The 20,262-nt window shown below is 46.5% G+C and overlaps 1 protein-coding gene across 2 annotated transcripts in view; it reads left to right on the top strand.

Annotated features, from left to right (window-relative positions):
* The first annotated feature begins 3,539 nt into the window (after positions 1-3,539).
* LOC112218238 (Usher syndrome 1C) overlaps positions 3,540-20,262 on the top strand; it is a 55,132-nt gene continuing 38,409 nt past the window's right edge. For both annotated transcript variants that reach the window (XM_042301249.1, XM_042301248.1), the window contains exons 1-8: positions 3,540-3,669; positions 6,892-6,959; positions 8,434-8,577; positions 8,804-8,942; positions 9,507-9,615; positions 9,723-9,747; positions 10,019-10,076; positions 10,233-10,421. In XM_042301249.1, coding sequence (XP_042157183.1) covers positions 3,634-3,669; positions 6,892-6,959; positions 8,434-8,577; positions 8,804-8,942; positions 9,507-9,615; positions 9,723-9,747; positions 10,019-10,076; positions 10,233-10,421 — 768 coding nt within the window. In that variant the 5' untranslated portion in view covers positions 3,540-3,633. The remainder of the gene's footprint in view (positions 3,670-6,891; positions 6,960-8,433; positions 8,578-8,803; positions 8,943-9,506; positions 9,616-9,722; positions 9,748-10,018; positions 10,077-10,232; positions 10,422-20,262) is intronic.

Here is a 20,262-nt window from a genome sequence, read left to right as displayed (position 1 = left end):
AATCCATGCTTTTGTTACTTCTAGGTTAGACTACTGCAATGCTCTACTTTCTGGCTACCCGGATAAAGCACTAAATAAACTTCAGTTAGTGCTAAATACGGCTGCTAGAATCCTGACTAGAACCGAAAAATGTGATCATATTACTCCAGTGCTAGCCTCCCTACACTGGCTTCCTGTCAAGGCAAGGGCTGATTTCAAGGTTTTACTGCTAACCTACAAAGCATTACATGGGCTTGCTCCTACCTATCTCTCTGATTTGGTCCTGCCGTACATACCTACACGTACACTACGGTCAGACGCAGGCCTCCTAATTGTCCTGGAGGCAGGACTTTCTCCTATAGAGCTCCATTTTTATGGAATGGTCTGCCTACCCATGTGAGAGACGCAGACTCGGTCTCAACCTTTAAGTCTTTACTGAAGACTCATCTCTTCAGTGGTTCATATGATTGAGTGTAGTCTGGCCCAGGAGTGTGAAGGTGAACGGAAAGGCTCGGGAGCAAGGAACAGACCTTGCTGTCTCTGCCTGGCCGGTTCCCCTCTTTCCACTGGGATTCTCTGCCTCTAACCCTATTACAGGGGCTGAGTCACTGGCTTACTGGTGCTCTTTCATGCCATCCCTAGGAGGGGTGCGTCACTTGAGTGGGTTGAGTCACTGATGTGGTCTTCCTGTCAGGGTTGGCGCCCCCCCTTGGGTTGTGCCGTGGTGGAGATCATTGTGGGCTATACTCTGCCTTGTCTCAGGATGGTACGTTGGTGGTTGAAGATATCCCTCTAGTGGTGTGGGGGCTGTGCTTTGGCAAAGTGGGTGGGGTTATATCCTTCCTGTTTGGCCCTGTCCGGGGGTGTCCTCGGATGGGGCCACAGTGTCTCCTGACCCCTCCTGTCTCAGCCTCCAGTATTTATGCTGCAGTAGTTTATGTGTTGGGGGGATAGGGTCAGTTTGTTATATCTGGAGTACTTCTCCTGTCTTATCCGGTGTCCTGTGTGAATTTAAGTATGCTCTCTCTAATTCTCTCTTTCTCTGTCTCTCTCGGAGGATCTGAGCCCTAGGACCATGCCTCAGGACTACCTGGCATGATGACTCCTTGCTGTCCCCAGTCCACCTGGCCGTGCTGCTGCTCCAGTTTCAACTGTTCTGCCTGCGGCTATGGAATCCTGACCTGTTCACCGGATGTGCTACCTGTCCCAGACCTATTATTTGACCATGCTGGTCATTTATGAACATTTGAACACATTGGCCATGTTCTGCTATAATCTCCACTCGGCACAGCCAGAAGAGGACTGGCCACCCCTCATAGCCTGGTTCCTCTCTAGGTTTCTTCCTAGGTTTTTGCCTTTCTAGGGAGTTTTTCCTTTTCCTGTTTATATTTATATGTAACAAAAATATAAACGTAAAGTGTAAAGTGTTGGTCCCATGTTTCATGAGCTGAAATAAAAGATCCCAGAAATGTTCAGCACAAAAAACGTATTTCTCTTAAATGTGCACACACTTGTTTACATCCCTGTTAGTGAACATTTATCTTTTGCCAAGATAATCCATCCACCTGATAGGTGTGGCATATCAAGAAGCTGATTAAACAGCATGATCATTACACAGGTGCACCTTGTGTTGGGGACAATAAAAGGCCACTCTAAAATGTTACGTTTTTTCACGCAACACAATGCCACAGATGTCTCAAGTTTTGAGGGAGAGTGCAATTGGCTGACTGCAGGAATGTCCACCAGAGCTGTTGCCAGAAAAGGTCATGTTAATTTCTCTACCATAAGCCGAATCCAATGTTGTTTTATAGAATTTGGCAGTACGTCCAACCAGACTCACAACTGCAGACCACGCCAGCCCAGGACCTCCACATCCGGCTTCTTCACATGCAGGATCATCTGAGACCTGCCACCCGGGCAGCTGTTAAATCTGAGTATTTATGTCTGTAATAAAGCCCTTTTTGGGGGATAAACTCATTCTGAATGGGCCTGGCTCCTCTGTGGGTGGGCCTCTGCCCTCTCAGACCAACCCATGGTTGCGCCCCTGCCCAATCCATAGATTAGGGCCTAATGAATTTATTTCAATTGACAGATTTCCTTATATGAAATGTAAATCAGTCAACTTTTTGAAATTGTTGCATGTTGAGTTTATATTTTTCCTTAGCTTTGCACCGTTGTTTTCCCACCAACTAAATTATGAAGCTTCCTGAATTGTAAATACTGTATCCTGAAAACCGGAAACATCCGCCTTTCCCCAGCCCAGCAGTGCCTCAGCAACTGAATACCAGGAGCTATTCTCTGAATGGGGCCACTACTGGGATCTACCACCATAGAGATAGATAGAGGACTCATCTATGACATAGTGTCTGTGACAACATTCTTTATTTTTTTAATTAAAAAAACAAACATTTATTTAACCAGGCAAGTCAGTTAAGAACAAATTCTTATTTTCAATGACTGCCTAGGAACAGTAGGTTAACTGCCTGTTCAGGGGCAGAACGACAGATTTGTACCTTGTCAGCTCAGGGGTTTGCAACTTTGCAGTTACTAGTCCAACGCTCTAACCACTAGGCTACCCTGCCGCCCCAAGTGCCATTGAGGCTACAACCCATAGAGCCCTGCAGTGTGGGTGTCATAATAGTGCCATTGAGGCTACAACCCATAGAGCCCTGCAGTGTGGGTGTCATAATAGTGCCATTGAGGCTACAACCCATAGAGCCCTGCAGTGTGGGTGTCATAATAGTGCAATTGAGGCTACAACCCATAGAGCCCTGCAGTGTGGGTGTCATAATAGTGCCATTGAGGCTACAACCCATAGAGCCCTGCAGTGTGGGTGTCATAATACCCATAAAACCTAGCGGTCAAACAGGGAAATGGTTCCAATCTTTTTTTCCCCACCATTCATTTTTATCCAAAGGGGATTTTAGAAACACTTCAAATAAGGGCCGTGTTTCATGTAGACCTACCCTGACATTTTGATAACCATTTAAATCTCTCTCGGACAAGGTGACTTAACAATATATTCGGCTCTATTTACTCTGTCACAAAAATGCTAATCAGCATCAACGTAGACATCATGCAAAACTACAAATCCCTGCAAGCTCCTGCATGTAATCTCTTTGCTAACAGGTATTGTCTCAATTCAGAACTTTAAAGAAATTTAGTTTATTTACTCTTTACTACATTTAACTAACATTAGATAGTTAATCCAGAGATTCTTACCTTTGCCTTGATTCGGCAGTCTCATCCAAATCATCATGGCATTTCCAGTTCTTTATGATTGCCATATTAGCAGCTAATTAGCATTTAATTAATTGTTATTTTTTTGGGGGGGAATACAGACAAATATATTGATAAAAGTCACCTTGTCCTAGAGAGATTTACACGGTTATCAAAACGTCATGCCAGGGTATTACGACTCTTACTGTGGTACTCTATAGGAATCCCCACCCGGTCGACTACTTTGACTACTTTTAAATGGCGGAAGCACTCATTGGCGCTGCCCATGTTAAAACAGCTTTGGGCCACTACAGGCCTCTATCATTCTTTATGTCTACCACCCAGCGTTCACTGTCGGTAGCGCCACTGAGAGGGTACTGTCGCTAACAGGAAGATAGAACATCGGTCGGTGTCAGCGTTATTCTTTTGTCGAAAATGGAACGAAAAGTAGCTCGAGAATTTAGGCACAAGGTAAGAACTTAATTTGTGTTTCATTTTGTTTTGGCTGTTATCAAAGTCCTATGACGTACTCTGAACCCTGTTGGGGTAATGCTTTTGCACAGGTGCCTTTAGATGCGTTTATAATGTCTTCATAGGTGTAGAAAATGTTCATGTAGAACTAACATGTTTTGGCTGGGATTTTAATTGAATTGTTTCATCCTTTATTTCACAATTGTGAAATTAGACGGTTGTGTTATACAACTGTTATACAAGTGAATCCTCTGTAGTGTAGGATTAAAAAGTTGCCCCCTCTTGTGAGGATATTTAATTTAATATATTCATTTTTAATACCACATGTGTGTATAGTCTATACAATAACAATGTCGATTATACAGGTAAACTAGGCTATTATCATGAGTACCTATGGCCTGTGTGTCAGCTTTCCTGATTGGTTATCCTGGTCATTTGTCAGGTGAACTGTGTGTATTGCAAAACGTTCACCTGGTGTTTCCAACATATTTTCGTCTGTTGGTCATTCTAGACCCAACACAAAGATACCGATGATGCATTTTGTATTTAGCCATACAATTGATACTCACGGTGACAGTATTCGGATAATTATGTAAAAAAAAAAAAAGAGAGAAGCTGTGTAAAGGCAACGTGATACGTTTGGGTGTTTTCCGTCCTCTGTGATGTGGACCCAGAGCCATCTGTCCTCTATGCTGTAGGCTCTCACTAGGTCGCTCCCCATTAGATAATTTAGACCGTGTCAGGGATGTCCAGCCGAGCGGAACAGGATGGGACGATTTACAGCAGCAATTAGAGACAGAGAGGGGACTGCCAGGCAGGAAGGCAACAACAACACTTTTAGATAAGGCTCTAAAAAGGGCTTTATAAATACATTTGATTGATTGACCACAGAACAGCATGCGTTTTTGATCATGTTTGTGACAATGAATATGTGGTGACAATATGTCTTTGACAGGTGAATGTAGGCTACAGTTAGATTGAAGTGGGCCCTTAACTTCTCTTACAGTTTATTTGTTGTATGTGTTGTATTCACCTCGGTGCTTTTGTTGGATGTTTTGAGAATAAGGGAGTTTTTTAGAGAACACAAGAGGTCTTCATGTACTGTATAACATAAGCGGAGGTATCTGGCTGGCTCTTTATGACAATAGCTTCAACCGTTCAGGGTGCTGAAGTCTGCACTTAGTCACCGTTGCTTACCCTGTCTCTTTATGTTGAGTCCCAGAGCTTTACCAAACCATAAATACACTGTCATACACCCAGGAACCTGCATGGTTGAGCTTGTGTGTAGTAATGTGTGCCTAGGTGTCTGCGTGTGCGTGTTGTGTGTATCTCTAAGCCTTTTCTCTGTACACTCTTGGAAGTAAAAGCAGCCTCAAATAAACTTTTGGGGTGAAAAACATTGCCAGCTGTGAGGGTTAAATGTCATTCCTGTTTGTACACAATATATATATTTTTAAATGCATATTACATATTGTAATATTAACATTGCTGATTACATAGTAGGAAAGTGGTAGCTCTTCCAACGTTAGGATTTGCAAAGGCTCTTGAGGAACTTAGTTTGCAACCTTAACAATACGGGGGCCAGAAATAACTATCTGAAAGACACAACCCCAATCGTCTTATCTGACCCGCTGGGCCAGAAATAACTATCTGAAAGACACAACCCCAATCGTCTTATCTGACCCGCTGGGCCAGAAATAACTATCTGAAAGACACAACCCCAATCGTCTTATCTGACCCGCTGGGCCAGAAATAACTATCTGAAAGACACAACCCCAATCGTCTTATCTGACCCGCTGGGCCAAAAATAACTATATTGCAAGCCAGGACCCTACTAAGCCACACCCCCGGTCATCTTATCTGACCGCCTGGGTCATTTCTTAATAACCCAGCATCGATAACCCAGCATCAACAACCAAACGTGTTTATTTAAAAAAACAAAAACAAACACCTGACTAAGTGACCCAATGCCTGCAACCCAGCAGTTGGGCCATCCAAACAACCAAGCATTTTTAAGAGTGTAGGCTAGGTTGAAGATACTGTAGGTAACTAGCGAACTTAGCCAACAATTAATAATTATCATCATAATCAAACGTCATTACCATCAAAAATAAACATTATTATTAAAACAAACAGGACCACTTTGGAAACAAGGATTTTAATTAATAATTTTAAGTGATATCCTCTGGGTCCACATTGTACATTTTGTTGTTTATGTCTGTTACCCAAAAATACATTCAATTCAATTCAATACAGTCATATAATATAATGGGCTTGACAGCCAATGTTGTATTTTTCAACATTGATATTAAAATAGTACTCATATAGGAATGGGTAATGTTTTACAAGTTGATGGCCATCCCATAAAACCATTGCCAAAAACCACATATTTTCATCTTCTTCCGAGTTTGGCAGCGCAACAAATCCAACATCAAAATAAATTCAGAGTGCTCCGCACACTCTAGCGAGAGGGTTCCTCCAGGAAACATTAAATGTTCCCCCATAACCCATCAACTAACCAAAGGTGCAAATATGAACCTATTGACTGCAATGGTTCCTTGAGTCACCCCTAATTGTAAGAAATGATGGTGGAGGACTGCTTGTCACAGGGATGTACTGTAAGGTGACACTGCTCACCTCACTATTCCAAACCGCCCTCCAACCTCCACCCCTCCTTATCGCTCCCTTACTCCCCCTCCTGAGTCCTGTGGCATAAGTGTGTGTACCAGCCCACAGTCCTAGTAAGGGGAAGGGATCTAGAAAACAGGAAAGCTACCTGGCCTTCTACCTCCAGCAACACACAATAGAGATGCTATTGATGCTAACGCTTTACAGGCACAGGCACACAAAACGCAGCACTGACAAACGTATACACAGGTTGGTGCCCACACGCGCACACACACTGAGGCACTCACACACAGCCGGATAGACAACCTTCCTTAATGAAGGAGATGGGGTATATTAATGACTGGCCTAAGCGCTTCCTCAAAACTTTTCTGCAGCAGTTCAGTCGCTACAAGGTAAGATGCACACACTGCTGTGCGCACACACGCACACACACACACACAAACCTAGGGCTAAAGGGAATGCCCCCTGTTACGCTGAAAGGACCACCGTAGAGAGGGATGTGTCAGTGTAGAGCCCGCAGCCTTCCCTGGCAGCTGCTATCTTGTCTGTGATGATGGAGATGAGAGTGAGACTAAAGATGCCTTTGCTGTTTAGGTGGAGCTGCTCATTGACAGTGAGGCTGAAAAGGATTACCTGTATGATGTCCTGCGGATGTATCACCAGTGAGTACCAGTGGTGTAAATTACTTAAGTAAAAATACTTTAAAGTACTACTTAAGTAGTTTTTTGGGGGTGTCTGTACTCAGCTTTGCTATTTATATTTGTCACAACTTTTACTTCACTACATTCCTAAAAAAAAAGATGTACTTTTTACTCCATACATTTTCCCTGTCACCCAAAAGTACTCGTTACATTTTAAATGCTGAACAGGATAGAAAATGGTCCAATTCACGCACTTATCAAGAGAGTATCCCTGGTGATCCCTAATGCCTCTGATCTGGCAGACTCACTCAACACAAATGCTTAGTTTGTAAATGATGTTGGAGTGTGCCCATGGCTATTCATACTTTTAAAAAACTTTAACAATTGTGCAGTCTGGTTTGCTTAATATAAAATAATTTGAAATTATTCATACTTTTACTTGTGATACTTAAGTATATTTGAGCAATTCTATTTACTTTTGATACTTATGTATATTTTAAAACCAAAACACTTTTATACTTTTACTCAAGTAATATTTTACTGGGTGACTTTCACTTTTACTCGAGTCATTTTCTATTAAGGTATCTTTATTTTTACTCAATTAGGACAATTGGGTACCTTTTCCACCACTGGTGAGTACCACCATCTCTGTTTGACTTTCACTTCAGTTTAGTGATCAATTATTGACCTATTCTTTTTTTTTTCAGGATGACCAATTTTCTGACCATTTAACCTCCCTCAACTGATTTGCTGATCCTTTATTTGGGGAAGTGGATTGTTAGAGGGTCTGCCAGTACTTGAACAAAATGAAGATGGACTTTTTTTCTGTCACTTCTACTTCAACAAAAAAATGGAAAATGGTCAAGCAAACGCCTTGATTTCTCTCCAATTGCAGATTTACGTATAGGAGGATTAAGTCTCCTGTGTGTGTGTGTGTGTGTGTGTGTGTGTGTGTGTGTGTGTGCGTGCACAGGTGTATGGTGGGAGATAGGATTTCATTCAGGACTATGACGATAATGTGGACTGAATGGGGGTGAAGGGGAATTAGCGGTGCTGGTTTCCATGCGCTCTTTGTATGGAGCCAGAGACCTGAGACCCCATTGGTTAGATGATCAGTTTTCCGCCGTGCTCCGCCAAGCCTGGCCAGCTATTCACTAAAGCCCTTTACTCGTTCATACACGAGTAAGGAGTGAAATGGCAAACGTTAATAATTCATAGTCATAGGTCTTACGTTCCCGTTGGAATTGGTAGGTTGATTGCACATTCTTGGAATCCTGGATGGCCCATAAGGCCATGGCGCTTATCATACCGTTCTGAACTAGTCATTCTGTGCGCTGCTTTGAGTCCCTTTGTCCTCATAATCACGTATGTCAACGATAGGAATGATAAAGAAAGGCATTCAAAACATCTCGCTCTCCCCTGAATGGCTGTGCAGTGTGCGCGTGTGCGTGTGCGTGCGCGCGTGTTGAAGCTGTCCTTTGACCCTCTCCCTCAGGTCCATGGAGCTGCCCGTGTTGGTGGGGGACCTGAAGCTGGTCATCAACGAGCCCAGTCGCCTGCCACTGTTTGATGCCATCCGACCCCTCATTCCCCTCAAACACCAGGTGGAGTACGACCTGCTCACCCCCAAGAGGTCACGGTGAGTGGAGGGGTCGCTGCCACCCACCAGGCTGGAGCCCATAGACTTTCAATAAGATGCACTTGTCTTATACCATGTAATTACTCTCTTAGTACTTATAGGCAACGAGAATGTACAACTGATAACCCCTTCCTCCACCTTTTACTGTCATCCTCCATCTAACCCCTTCTCCCTCTCCCCTCCTGTCTTCCCTTTCCTCCTCCCTCTCTCCATCCGGGTGGTGCAGTAAGCTGAAGGAGGTGCGTCTGGATCGTACTCATCCTGAGGGTCTGGGTCTGAGCGTGAGAGGGGGCCTGGAGTTCGGCTGTGGACTCTTCATCTCACAGATCGTCAAGGATGGACAGGCTGGAAACAGTGGCCTGCAGGTGTGTGGGTGTGTGTGTGTTTGTGTGTGCAGCACTTGTGCATGCATTGAATAAAGTCAACCCGAGGAACAAACCGCTTTGGTAAAAACACCCAGGAACTTTTTAAGTATCTTCCTGTCCTTCACCTCTTCCTGAAGCAATTTGCTCCTGAGTCACGACTCAGACTGATTGGATCTGCTTTTCCGTCAGTCTGCTGTAGTTATTCCCCTCAACCGGCGTGACAAGATGTCACACACTTCCATTAGCTCAATAACCGGTGACACAAATTGACACACAGCTACAGCCGAGGTGACACAGCCATCCTGTCTGGCATCTAGGAGAAAAAAAAAACACTTCTGAGACTCATCTTTACCCAGTGAGCACAAGGCGTTGACTTATTTTCAAACCAAAATACCTATTTTCAACGTCATATAGTACCAGTATGGAGGGTAGATGGGATGTGGTCAAATATCTAAAGAAAGGCAAACATACACTGTGAAACATAACACTCAGAAAAGTAGCCACACACGGTCACACTACATAAAAAGTGCTGGTCGTATCGTCTGACCTCTGTGTGACCTCCAGATGGGAGATGAGATTGTCCGCATCAATGGATACGCCATCTCTTCCTGTATCCACGAGGAAGTCATCAACCTCATCAAGACCAAGAAAATAGTGTCGCTCAAAGTCCGGCGTAAGTTAAACGAAATCCACCCAACCAATATACGCACTCACCCTCATGTCAAATGCAAAAGTGAATATTCATAACTTACTTCAATTTTGATTCTTTTATTTGTGCAGAGGTTGGGATGATACCAGTGAAGAGGTAGGGCTGTTTCTCTCTTTGTTGGTATTGTATTTGACACCTTTCTGCTTTAGAAAAGACTGTGATCAAAATAAAACAAGAAATCCTGTCCTGGGCAAGGGGTATCCGGTGAGCACTAAGATGGTAGCTAGATTATTGATTGATGTATTTCCTGTGCCAGGTGTTGCTCACAAAATCTTACTCAAGGGATCTTCCTGATTAAATAAAGCTGAAATAAATACATGAATGAATATAGAATCGGATTTATCCCACGCTTTCTGTTCTTCTCTAGTTCCACAGAGGAGCCTCTGAAGTGGCAGTTCGTGGACCAATTTGTGTCTGATTCTGGGGTGAGAATGAGATTCATTTTTCTTTGAGATGAAATATTCTCTCATCTTCTTTGAAGTGTAACACCCTCTCTCTCTCTCTCTCTCTCTCTCTCTGTCTCTCTGTCTCGCTCTCTCTCTCTCTCTCTCTCTCTCTCTCTCTCTCTCTCTCTCTCCCAGGAGAAGAAGAGCAGTGTGGCAGGCCTGGCATCCATGGGAGGGAAGGAGATCAAGGAGAAGAAGGTGTTCCTGAGCCTGGTGGGCACCAAGGGCATGGGCGTCAGCATCTCCAGTGGCCCCACACAGAAGCCTGGCATCTACATCAGTAACGTCAAATCTGGATCCCTCGCTGCTGAAGTAGGACTGCAGGTAAGAGTTTGGCCCTGTCTAGCGTACTGTAAACCACTTTGTAATGAACATGTAGAAATGTATCACGATGACAACCAGTCAACTTGTTGGGACCATACTTGCGAACATAAACTTTATTTTTTTTTTGTGCATCAGCCAATTCAAATCATTGACGTAGTTGCTCGTGATAAAACGCTAATGTTAGCTGTTCCCATTAGACAACCTGGCACATTTAGCCCTATGCTAGTCTGACCAGCTGGCAGTGATTATTTCCTGTATGTGATAAAGTGCGTCTCAGTGAGAGGTGTAGGAGTCAGGCGCAGGAGAGCAGGGATTATCTTCAGAAACGTGTTTAATGTAGAGATCTGTACACATAGTCCACCAATACAAAATTGGCCCAGATGAATGTCCAAACAACGCGCTCGAAGGAAAACAAACTCTGTCAGTACACGGAGGAACAACCACAGTTCCGACACTACCTACACATACGTCAATGCGAAAACAATAAACAGCATAAAATACTGAACGCTAATACTCACAAGCTTAATCCTGCACGAATTACGGCAGGTAACAGGTGCCCTATATACCCACAGAAATCAAAGCAATTGAAACCAGGTGTGAAAAGGAACACAGACAAAACAACCAGAAAAAGAAAAAGGGATCGGTAGCGGCTAGTAGACCGGCGACGCCGAGGGCCGAGCGCCGCCAGGGAGAGGAGTTACCTTCGGTAGAAGTCGTGACACTGTAAAGTCGGCATCAGTCTGTCAAATATCTTAGACTTTATATCCACCAAACAAAATTCAAGGTTTACTTTTGTTCCACTTGGAACAACTGTAGTGTTCCAGTATTTCATCCTTGACTAGGCTACTACCCACTGGGCACACCAGGTCAACTGTAGTGTTCCAGTATTTCATCCTTGACTAGGCTGCTACCCACTGGGCACACCAGGTCAACTGTAGTGTTCCAGTATTTCATCCTTGACTAGGCTACTACCCACTGGGCACACCAGGTCAACTGTAGTGTTCCAGTATTTCATCCTTGACTAGGCTGCTACCCACTGGGCACACCAGGTCAACTGTAGTGTTCCAGTATTTCATCCTTGACTAGGCTGCTACCCACTGGGCACACCAGGTCAACTGTAGTGTTCCAGTATTTCATCCTTGACTAGGCTGCTACCCACTGGGCACACCAGGTCAACTGTAGTGTTCCAGTATTTCATCCTTGACTAGGCTGCTACCCACTGGGCACACCAGGTCAACTGTAGTGTTCCAGTATTTCATCCTTGACTAGGCTGCTACCCACTGGGCACACCAGGTCAACTGTAGTGTTCCAGTATTTCATCCTTGACTAGGCTGCTACCCACTGGGCACACCAGGTCAACTGTAGTGTTCCAGTATTTCATCCTTGACTAGGCTGCTACCCACTGGGCACACCAGGTCAACTGTAGTGTTCCAGTATTTCATCCTTGACTAGGCTACTACCCACTGGGCACACCAGGTCAACTGTAGTGTTCCAGTATTTCATCCTTGACTAGGCTGCTACCCACTGGGCACACCAGGTCAACTGTAGTGTTCCAGTATTTCATCCTTGACTAGGCTGCTACCCACTGGGCACACCATGTCAACTGTAGTGTTCCAGTATTTCATCCTTGACTAGGCTGCTACCCACTGGGCACACCAGGTCAACTGTAGTGTTCCAGTATTTCATCCTTGACAAGGCTGCTACCCACTGGGCACACCAGGTCAACTGTAGTGTTCCAGTATTTCATCCTTGACTAGGCTGCTACCCACTGGGCACACCAGGTCAACTGTAGTGTTCCAGTATTTCATCCTTGACTAGGCTACTACCCACTGGGCACACCAGGTCAACTGTAGTGTTCCAGTATTTCATCCTTGACTAGGCTGCTACCCACTGGGCACACCAGGTCAACTTGTCAGTCATCCTTGACTAGGCTGCTACCCACTGGGCACACCAGGTCAACTGTAGTGTTCCAGTATTTCATCCTTGACTAGGCTGCTACCCACTGGGCACACCAGGTCAACTGTAGTGTTCCAGTATTTCATCCTTGACTAGGCTGCTACCCACTGGGCACACCAGGTCAACTGTAGTGTTCCAGTATTTCATCCTTGACTAGGCTGCTACCCACTGGGCACACCAGGTCAACTGTAGTGTTCCAGTATTTCATCCTTGACTAGGCTACCCACTGGGCACACCCACTGGTGTTCCAGTATTTCATCCTTGACTAGGCTGCACCCACTGGGCACACCAGGTCAGTAGTGTTCCAGTATTTCATCCTTGACTAGGCTGCTACCCACTGGGCACACCAGGTCAACTGTAGTGTTCCAGTATTTCATCCTTGACTAGGCTGCTACCCACTGGGCACACCAGGTCAACTGTAGTGTTCCAGTATTTCATCCTTGACTAGGCTGCTACCCACTGGGCACACCAGGTCAACTGTAGTGTTCCAGTATTTCATCCTTGACTAGGCTGCTACCCACTGGGCACACCAGGTCAACTGTAGTGTTCCAGTATTTCATCCTTGACTAGGCTGCTACCCACTGGGCACACCAGGTCAACTGTAGTGTTCCAGTATTTCATCCTTGACTAGGCTGCTACCCACTGGGCACACCAGGTCAACTGTAGTGTTCCAGTATTTCATCCTTGACTAGGCTGCTACCCACTGGGCACACCAGGTCAACTGTAGTGTTCCAGTATTTCATCCTTGACTAGGCTGCTACCCACTGGGCACACCAGGTCAACTGTAGTGTTCCAGTATTTCATCCTTGACTAGGCTGCTACCCACTGGGCACACCAGGTCAACTGTAGTGTTCCAGTATTTCATCCTTGACTAGGCTGCTACCCACTGGGCACCCAGGTCAACTGTAGTGCAGTATTTCATCCTTGAGGCTCAACTGGGCACACCAGGTCAACTGTGTTCCAGTATTTCATCCTTGACTAGGCTGCTACCCACTGGGCACACCAGGTCAACTGTAGTGTTCCAGTATTTCATCCTTGACTAGGCTGCTACCCACTGGGCACACCAGGTCAACTGTAGTGTTCCAGTACTTGCTCCCACTGGGCACACCAGGTCAACTGTAGTGTTCCAGGCTAGGCTGCTACCCACTGGGCACACCAGGTCAACTGTAGTGTTCCAGTATTTCATCCTTGACTAGGCTGCTACCCACTGGGCACACCAGGTCAACTGTAGTGTTCCAGTATTTCATCCTTGACTAGGCTGCTACCCACTGGGCACACCAGGTCAACTGTAGTGTTCCAGGACTCTGCTACCCACTGGGCACACCAGGTCAACTGTAGTGTTCCAGTATTTCATCCTTGACTAGGCTGCTACCCACTGGGCACACCAGGTCAACTGTAGTGTTCCAGTATTTCATCCTTGACTAGGCTGCTACCCACTGGGCACACCAGGTCAACTGTAGTGTTCCAGTATTTCATCCTTGACTAGGCTGCTACCCACTGGGCACACCAGGTCAACTGTAGTGTTCCAGTATTTCATCCTTGACTAGGCTGCTACCCACTGGGCACACCAGGTCAACTGTAGTGTTCCAGTATTTCATCCTTGACTAGGCTGCTACCCACTGGGCACACCAGGTCAACTGTAGTGTTCCAGTACTTGCTCATCCTTGACTGTTCCAGGCTGCTACCCACTGGGCACACCAGGTCAACTGTAGTGTTCCAGTATTTCACACCAGGTCCTTGACTAGGCTGCTACCCACTGGGCACACCAGGTCAACTGTAGTGTTCCAGTATTTCATCCTTGACTAGGCTGCTACCCACTGGGCACACCAGGTCAACTGTAGTGTTCCAGTATTTCATCCTTGACTAGGCTGCTACCCACTGGGCACACCAGGTCAACTGTAGTGTTCCAGTATTTCATCCTTGACTAGGCTGCTACCCACTGGGCACACCAGGTCAACTGTAGTGTTCCAGTATTTCATCCTTGACTAGGCTGCTACCCACTGGGCACACCAGGTCAACTGTAGTGTTCCAGTATTTCATCCTTGACTAGGCTGCTACCCACTGGGCACACCAGGTCAACTGTAGTGTTCCAGTATTTCATCCTTGACTAGGCTGCTACCCACTGGGCACACCAGGTCAACTGTAGTGTTCCAGTATTTCATCCTTGACAGGCTGCTACCCACTGGGCACACCAGGTCAACTGTAGTGTTCCAGTATTTCATCCTTGACTAGGCTGCTACCCACTGGGCTCAACTGTAGTGTTCCAGTATTTCATCCTTGACTAGGCTGCTACCCACTGGGCAGGTCAACTGTAGTGTTCCAGTATTTCATCCTTGACTAGGCTGCTACCCACTGGGCACACCAGGTCAACTGTAGTGTTCCAGTATTTCATCCTTGACTAGGCTGCTACCCACTGGGCACACCAGGTCAACTGTAGTGTTCCAGTATTTCATCCTTGCTACCCACTGACTCAGGCTGGCTACCCACTGGGCACACCAGGTCAACTGTAGTGTTCCAGTATTTCATCCTTGACTAGGCTGCTACCCACTGGGCACACCAGGTCAACTGTAGTGTTCCAGTATTTCATCCTTGACTAGGCTGCTACCCACTGGGCACACCAGGTCAACTGTAGTGTTCCAGTATTTCATCCTTGACTAGGCTGCTACCCACTGGGCACACCAGGTCAACTGTAGTGTTCCAGTATTTCATCCTTGACTAGGCTGCTACCCACTGGGCACACCAGGTCAACTGTAGTGTTCCAGTATTTCATCCTTGACTAGGCTGCTACCCACTGGGCACACCAGGTCAACTGTAGTGTTCCAGTATTTCATCCTTGACTAGGCTGCTACCCACTGGGCACACCAGGTCAACTGTAGTGTTCCAGTATTTCATCCTTGACTAGGCTGCTACCCACTGGGCACACCAGGTCAACTGTAGTGTTCCAGTATTTCATCCTTGACTAGGCTGCTACCCACTGGGCACACCAGGTCAACTGTAGTGTTCCAGTATTTCATCCTTGACTAGGCTGCTACCCACTGGGCACACCAGGTCAACTGTAGTGTTCCAGTATTTCATCCTTGACTAGGCTGCTACCCACTGGGCACACCAGGTCAACTGTAGTGTTCCAGTATTTCATCCTTGACTAGGCTGCTACCCACTGGGCACACCAGGTCAACTGTAGTGTTCCAGTATTTCATCCTTGACTAGGCTGCTACCCACTGGGCTGCACCAGGTCAACTGTAGTGTTCCAGTATTTCATCCTTGACTAGGCTGCTACCCACTGGGCACACCAGGTCAACTGTAGTGTTCCAGTATTTCATCCTTGACTAGGCTGCTACCCACTGGGCACACCAGGTCAACTGTAGTGTTCCAGTTTCATCCTTCTGCTACCCACTGGGCACTCAACTGTAGTGTTCCAGTATTTCATCCTTTGACTGGCTACCCACTGGGCACACCAGGTCAACTGTAGTGTTCCAGTATTTCATCCTTGACTAGGCTGCTACCCACTGGGCACACCAGGTCAACTGTAGTGTTCCAGTATTTCATCCTTGACTAGGCTGCTACCCACTGGGCACACCAGGTCAACTGTAGTGTTCCAGTATTTCATGGGCACACCAGGTCAACTAGTGTTCTGCTACCCACTGGGCACACCAGGTCAACTGTAGTGTTCCAGTATTTCATCCTTGACTAGGCTGCTACCCACTGGGCACACCAGGTCAACTGTAGTGTTCCAGTATTTCATCCTTGACTAGGCTGCTACCCACTGGGCACACCAGGTCAACTGTAGTGTTCCAGTATTTCATCCTTGACTAGGCTGCTACCCACTGGGCACACCAGGTCAACTGTAGTGTTCCAGTATTTCATCCTTGACTAGGCTGCTACCCACTGGGCACACCAGGTCAACTGTAGTGTTCCAGTATTTCATCCTTGACTAGGCTGCTACCCACTGGGCACACCAGGTCAACTGTAGTGTTCCAGTATTTCATCAACTTGTGTTCCACATAGGCTGCTACCCACTGGGCACACCAGGTCAACTGTAGTGTTCCAGTATTTCATCCTTGACTAGGCTGCTACCCACACCAGGTCAACTGTAGTGTTCCAGCATTTCATCCTTGACTAGGCTGTCACACCAGGTCAACTGTGTTTCCAGTATTTCATCCTTGACTCCTTGACTAGGCTGCTACCCACTGGGCACACCAGGTCAACTGTAGTGTTCCAGTATTTCATCCTTGACTAGGCTGCTACCCACTGGGCACACCAGGTCAACTGTAGTGTTCCAGTATTTCATCCTTGACTAGGCTGCTACCCACTGGGCACACCAGGTCAACTGTAGTGTTCCAGTATTTCATCCTTGACTAGGCTGTAGTGTTCCAGTATTTCATCCTTGACACTGGGCACTGGGCCAGGTCAACTGTAGTGTTCCAGTATTTCATCCTTGACTAGGCTGCTACCCACTGGGCACACCAGGTCAACTGTAGTGTTCCAGTATTTCATCCTTGACTAGGCTGCTACCCACTGGGCACACCAGGTCAACTGTAGTGTTCCAGTATTTCATCCTTGACTAGGCTGCTACCCACTGGGCACACCAGGTCAACTGTAGTGTTCCAGTATTTCATCCTTGACTAGGCTGCTACCCACTGGGCACCAGGTCAACTGTAGTGTTCCAGTATTTCATCCTTGACTAGGCTGCTACCCACTGGGCACACCAGGTCAACTGTAGTGTTCCAGTATTTCATCCTTGACTAGGCTGCTACCCACTGGGCACACCAGGTCAACTGTAGTGTTCCAGTATTTCATCCTTGACTAGGCTGCTACCCACTGGGCACACCAGGTCAACTGTAGTGTTCCAGTATTTCATCCTTGACTAGGCTGCTACCCACTGGGCACACCAGGTCAACTGTAGTGTTCCAGTATTTCATCCTTGACTAGGCTGCTACCCACTGGGCACACCAGGTCAACTGTAGTGTTCCAGTATTTCATCCTTGACTAGGCTGCTACCCACTGGGCACACCAGGTCAACTGTAGTGTTCCAGTATTTCATCCTTGACTAGGCTGCTACCCACTGGGCACACCAGGTCAACTGTAGGTCAGTATTTCTGTAGTGTTGGGCACAGGTCATGTTCATCCTTGACTAGGCTGCTACCCACTGGGCACACCAGGTCAACTGTAGTGTTCCAGTATTTCATCCTTGACTAGGCTGCTACCCACTGGGCACACCAGGTCAACTGTAGTGTTCCAGTATTTCATCCTTGACTAGGCTGCTACCCACTGGGCACACCAGGTCAACTGTAGTGTTCCAGTATTTCATCCTTGACTAGGCTGCTACCCACTGGGCACACCAGGTCAACTGTAGTGTTCCAGTATTTCATCCTTGACTGGGCAGGCTGCTACCCACTGGGCACTGGGCACCAGGTCAACTGTAGTGTTCCAGTATTTCATCCTTGACTAGGCTGCTACCCACTGGGCACACCAGGTCAACTGTAGTGTTCCAGTATTTCATCCTTGACTAGGGCACACCAGGTGCTACCCACATGGGCACACCAGGTCAACTGTAGTGTTCCAGTATTTCATCCTTGACTAGGCTGCTACCCACTGGGCACACCAGGTCAACTGTAGTGTTCCAGTATTTCATCCTTGACTAGGCTGCTACCCACTGGGCACACCAGGTCAACTGTAGTGTTCCAGTATTTCATCCTTGACTAGGCTGCTACCCACTGGGCACACCAGGTCAACTGTAGTGTTCCAGTATTTCATCCTTGACTACTGGCTGCTAGGCTGCCCCACTGGGCACACCAGGTCAACTGTAGTGTTCCAGTATTTCATCCTTGACTAGGCTGCTACCCACTGGGCACACCAGGTCAACTGTAGTGTTCCAGTATTTCATCCTTGACTAGGCTGCTACCCACTGGGCACACCAGGTCAACTGTAGTGTTCCAGTATTTCATCCTTGACTAGGCTGCTACCCACTGGGCACACCAGGTCAACTGTAGTGTTCAGGTCAACTGTGTTCCAGTATTTCATAGTGTTCCAGTATTTCATCCTTGACTAGGCTGCTACCCACTGGGCACACCAGGTCAACTGTAGTGTTCCAGTATTTCATCCTTGACTAGGCTGCTACCCACTGGGCACACCAGGTCAACTGTAGTGTTCCAGTATTTCATCCTTGACTAGGCTGCTACCCACTGGGCACACCAGGTCAACTGTAGTGTTCCAGTATTTCATCCTTGACTAGGCTGCTACCCACTGGGCACACCAGGTCAACTGTAGTGTTCCAGTATTTCATCCTTGACTAGGCTGCTACCCACTGGGCACACCAGGTCAACTGTAGTGTTCCAGTATTTCATCCTTGACTAGGCTGCTACCCACTGGGCACACCAGGTCAACTGTAGTGTTCCAGTATTTCATCCTTGACTAGGCTGCTACCCACTGGGCACACCAGGTCAACTGTAGTGTTCCAGTATTTCATCCTTGACTAGGCTGCTACCCACTGGGCACACCAGGTCAACTGTAGTGTTCCAGTATTTCATCCTTGACTAGGCTGCTACCCACTGGGCACACCAGGTCAACTGTAGTGTTCCAGTATTTCATCCTTGACTAGGCTGACCCACTGGGCACACCAGGTCATTTCTGCTAATTGTGTAATAATATTTGGTTGGGCACACCAGGTCAACTGTAGTGTTCCAGTATTTCATCCTTGACTAGGCTGCTACCCACTGGGCACACCAGGTCAACTGTAGTGTTCCAGTATTTCATCCTTGACTAGGCTGCAGCCACTGGGCACCCACTGGGCACACCAAATCAACTGGAAACCATGTTCAGTGTTCCAGTATTTCATCCTTGACTAGGCTGCTACCCACTGGGCACACCAGGTCAACTGTAGTGTTCCAGTATTTCATCCTTGACTAGGCTGCTACCCACTGGGCACACCAGGTCAAGTGTTCTGACTAGTGTTCACAGTAACTTTCATCCTCCTACTAGGCTGCTACCCACTGGGCACACCAGGTCAACTGTAGTGTTCCAGTATTTCATCCTTGACTAGGCTACTACCCACTGGGCACACCAGGTCAACTGTAGTGTTCCAGTATTTCATCCTTGACTAGGCTGCTACCCACTGGGCACACCAGGTCAACTGTTTAGTGTTCCAGTAAAAGTCATCCTTGACTAGGCTGCTACCCACTGGGCACACCATGTCAACATTCAAAAGTGTGTCCAGTATTTCATCCTTGACTAGGCTGCTACCCACTGGGCACACCAGGTCAACTGTAGTGTTCCAGTATTTCATCCTTGACTAGGCTGCTACCCACTGGGCACACCAGGTCAACTGTAGTGTTCCAGTATTTCATCCTTGACTAGGCTGCTACCCACTGGGCACACCAGGTCAACTCAACGTGGATAATTGGGTAATAATATTTGGTTGAGACATTGATCAATGAGAACCTGCCGTATATTCACCCACTCAAAAAATACAACCACAAGTTAGTTACATTTCTATTGTGTTATCGCTATGCTTTCAGCCATCCAAAAGCACAACCAAATTCCAATGGAAAACCATGTCAGATTTTTGGTTTAGTTGTCACCAAAATGTCTCTTGCGATGCTTGCAACCATTTAAAAGCACAGCCAAGTTGAAAAGGAATACACTGTCAGTCGTATGCTTGCTATCTTGAACATTCACGCTTTATATGATTACATAAGGAGAAATTACAGTAACCTCAAAATATGGCCATGGATGTGCTACTTATTTTAAGGTTGAATGTTACGTTAGTTTGTAAGATGTTAAGTTGTACCTCACTGAGCTTGAGCTGTTTTGCAAGGAGGAATGGGAAAAAATTTCAGTCTCTCGATGTGCAAAACTGATAGAGACATACCCCAAGCGACTTACAGGT

The sequence above is a fragment of the Oncorhynchus tshawytscha genome, linkage group LG19 (genome assembly GCF_018296145.1).
Source record: "Oncorhynchus tshawytscha isolate Ot180627B linkage group LG19, Otsh_v2.0, whole genome shotgun sequence".
In the NCBI taxonomy this organism is placed as follows: domain Eukaryota; kingdom Metazoa; phylum Chordata; class Actinopteri; order Salmoniformes; family Salmonidae; genus Oncorhynchus; species Oncorhynchus tshawytscha.
This window is presented reverse-complemented; position numbering and strand designations above follow the sequence as displayed.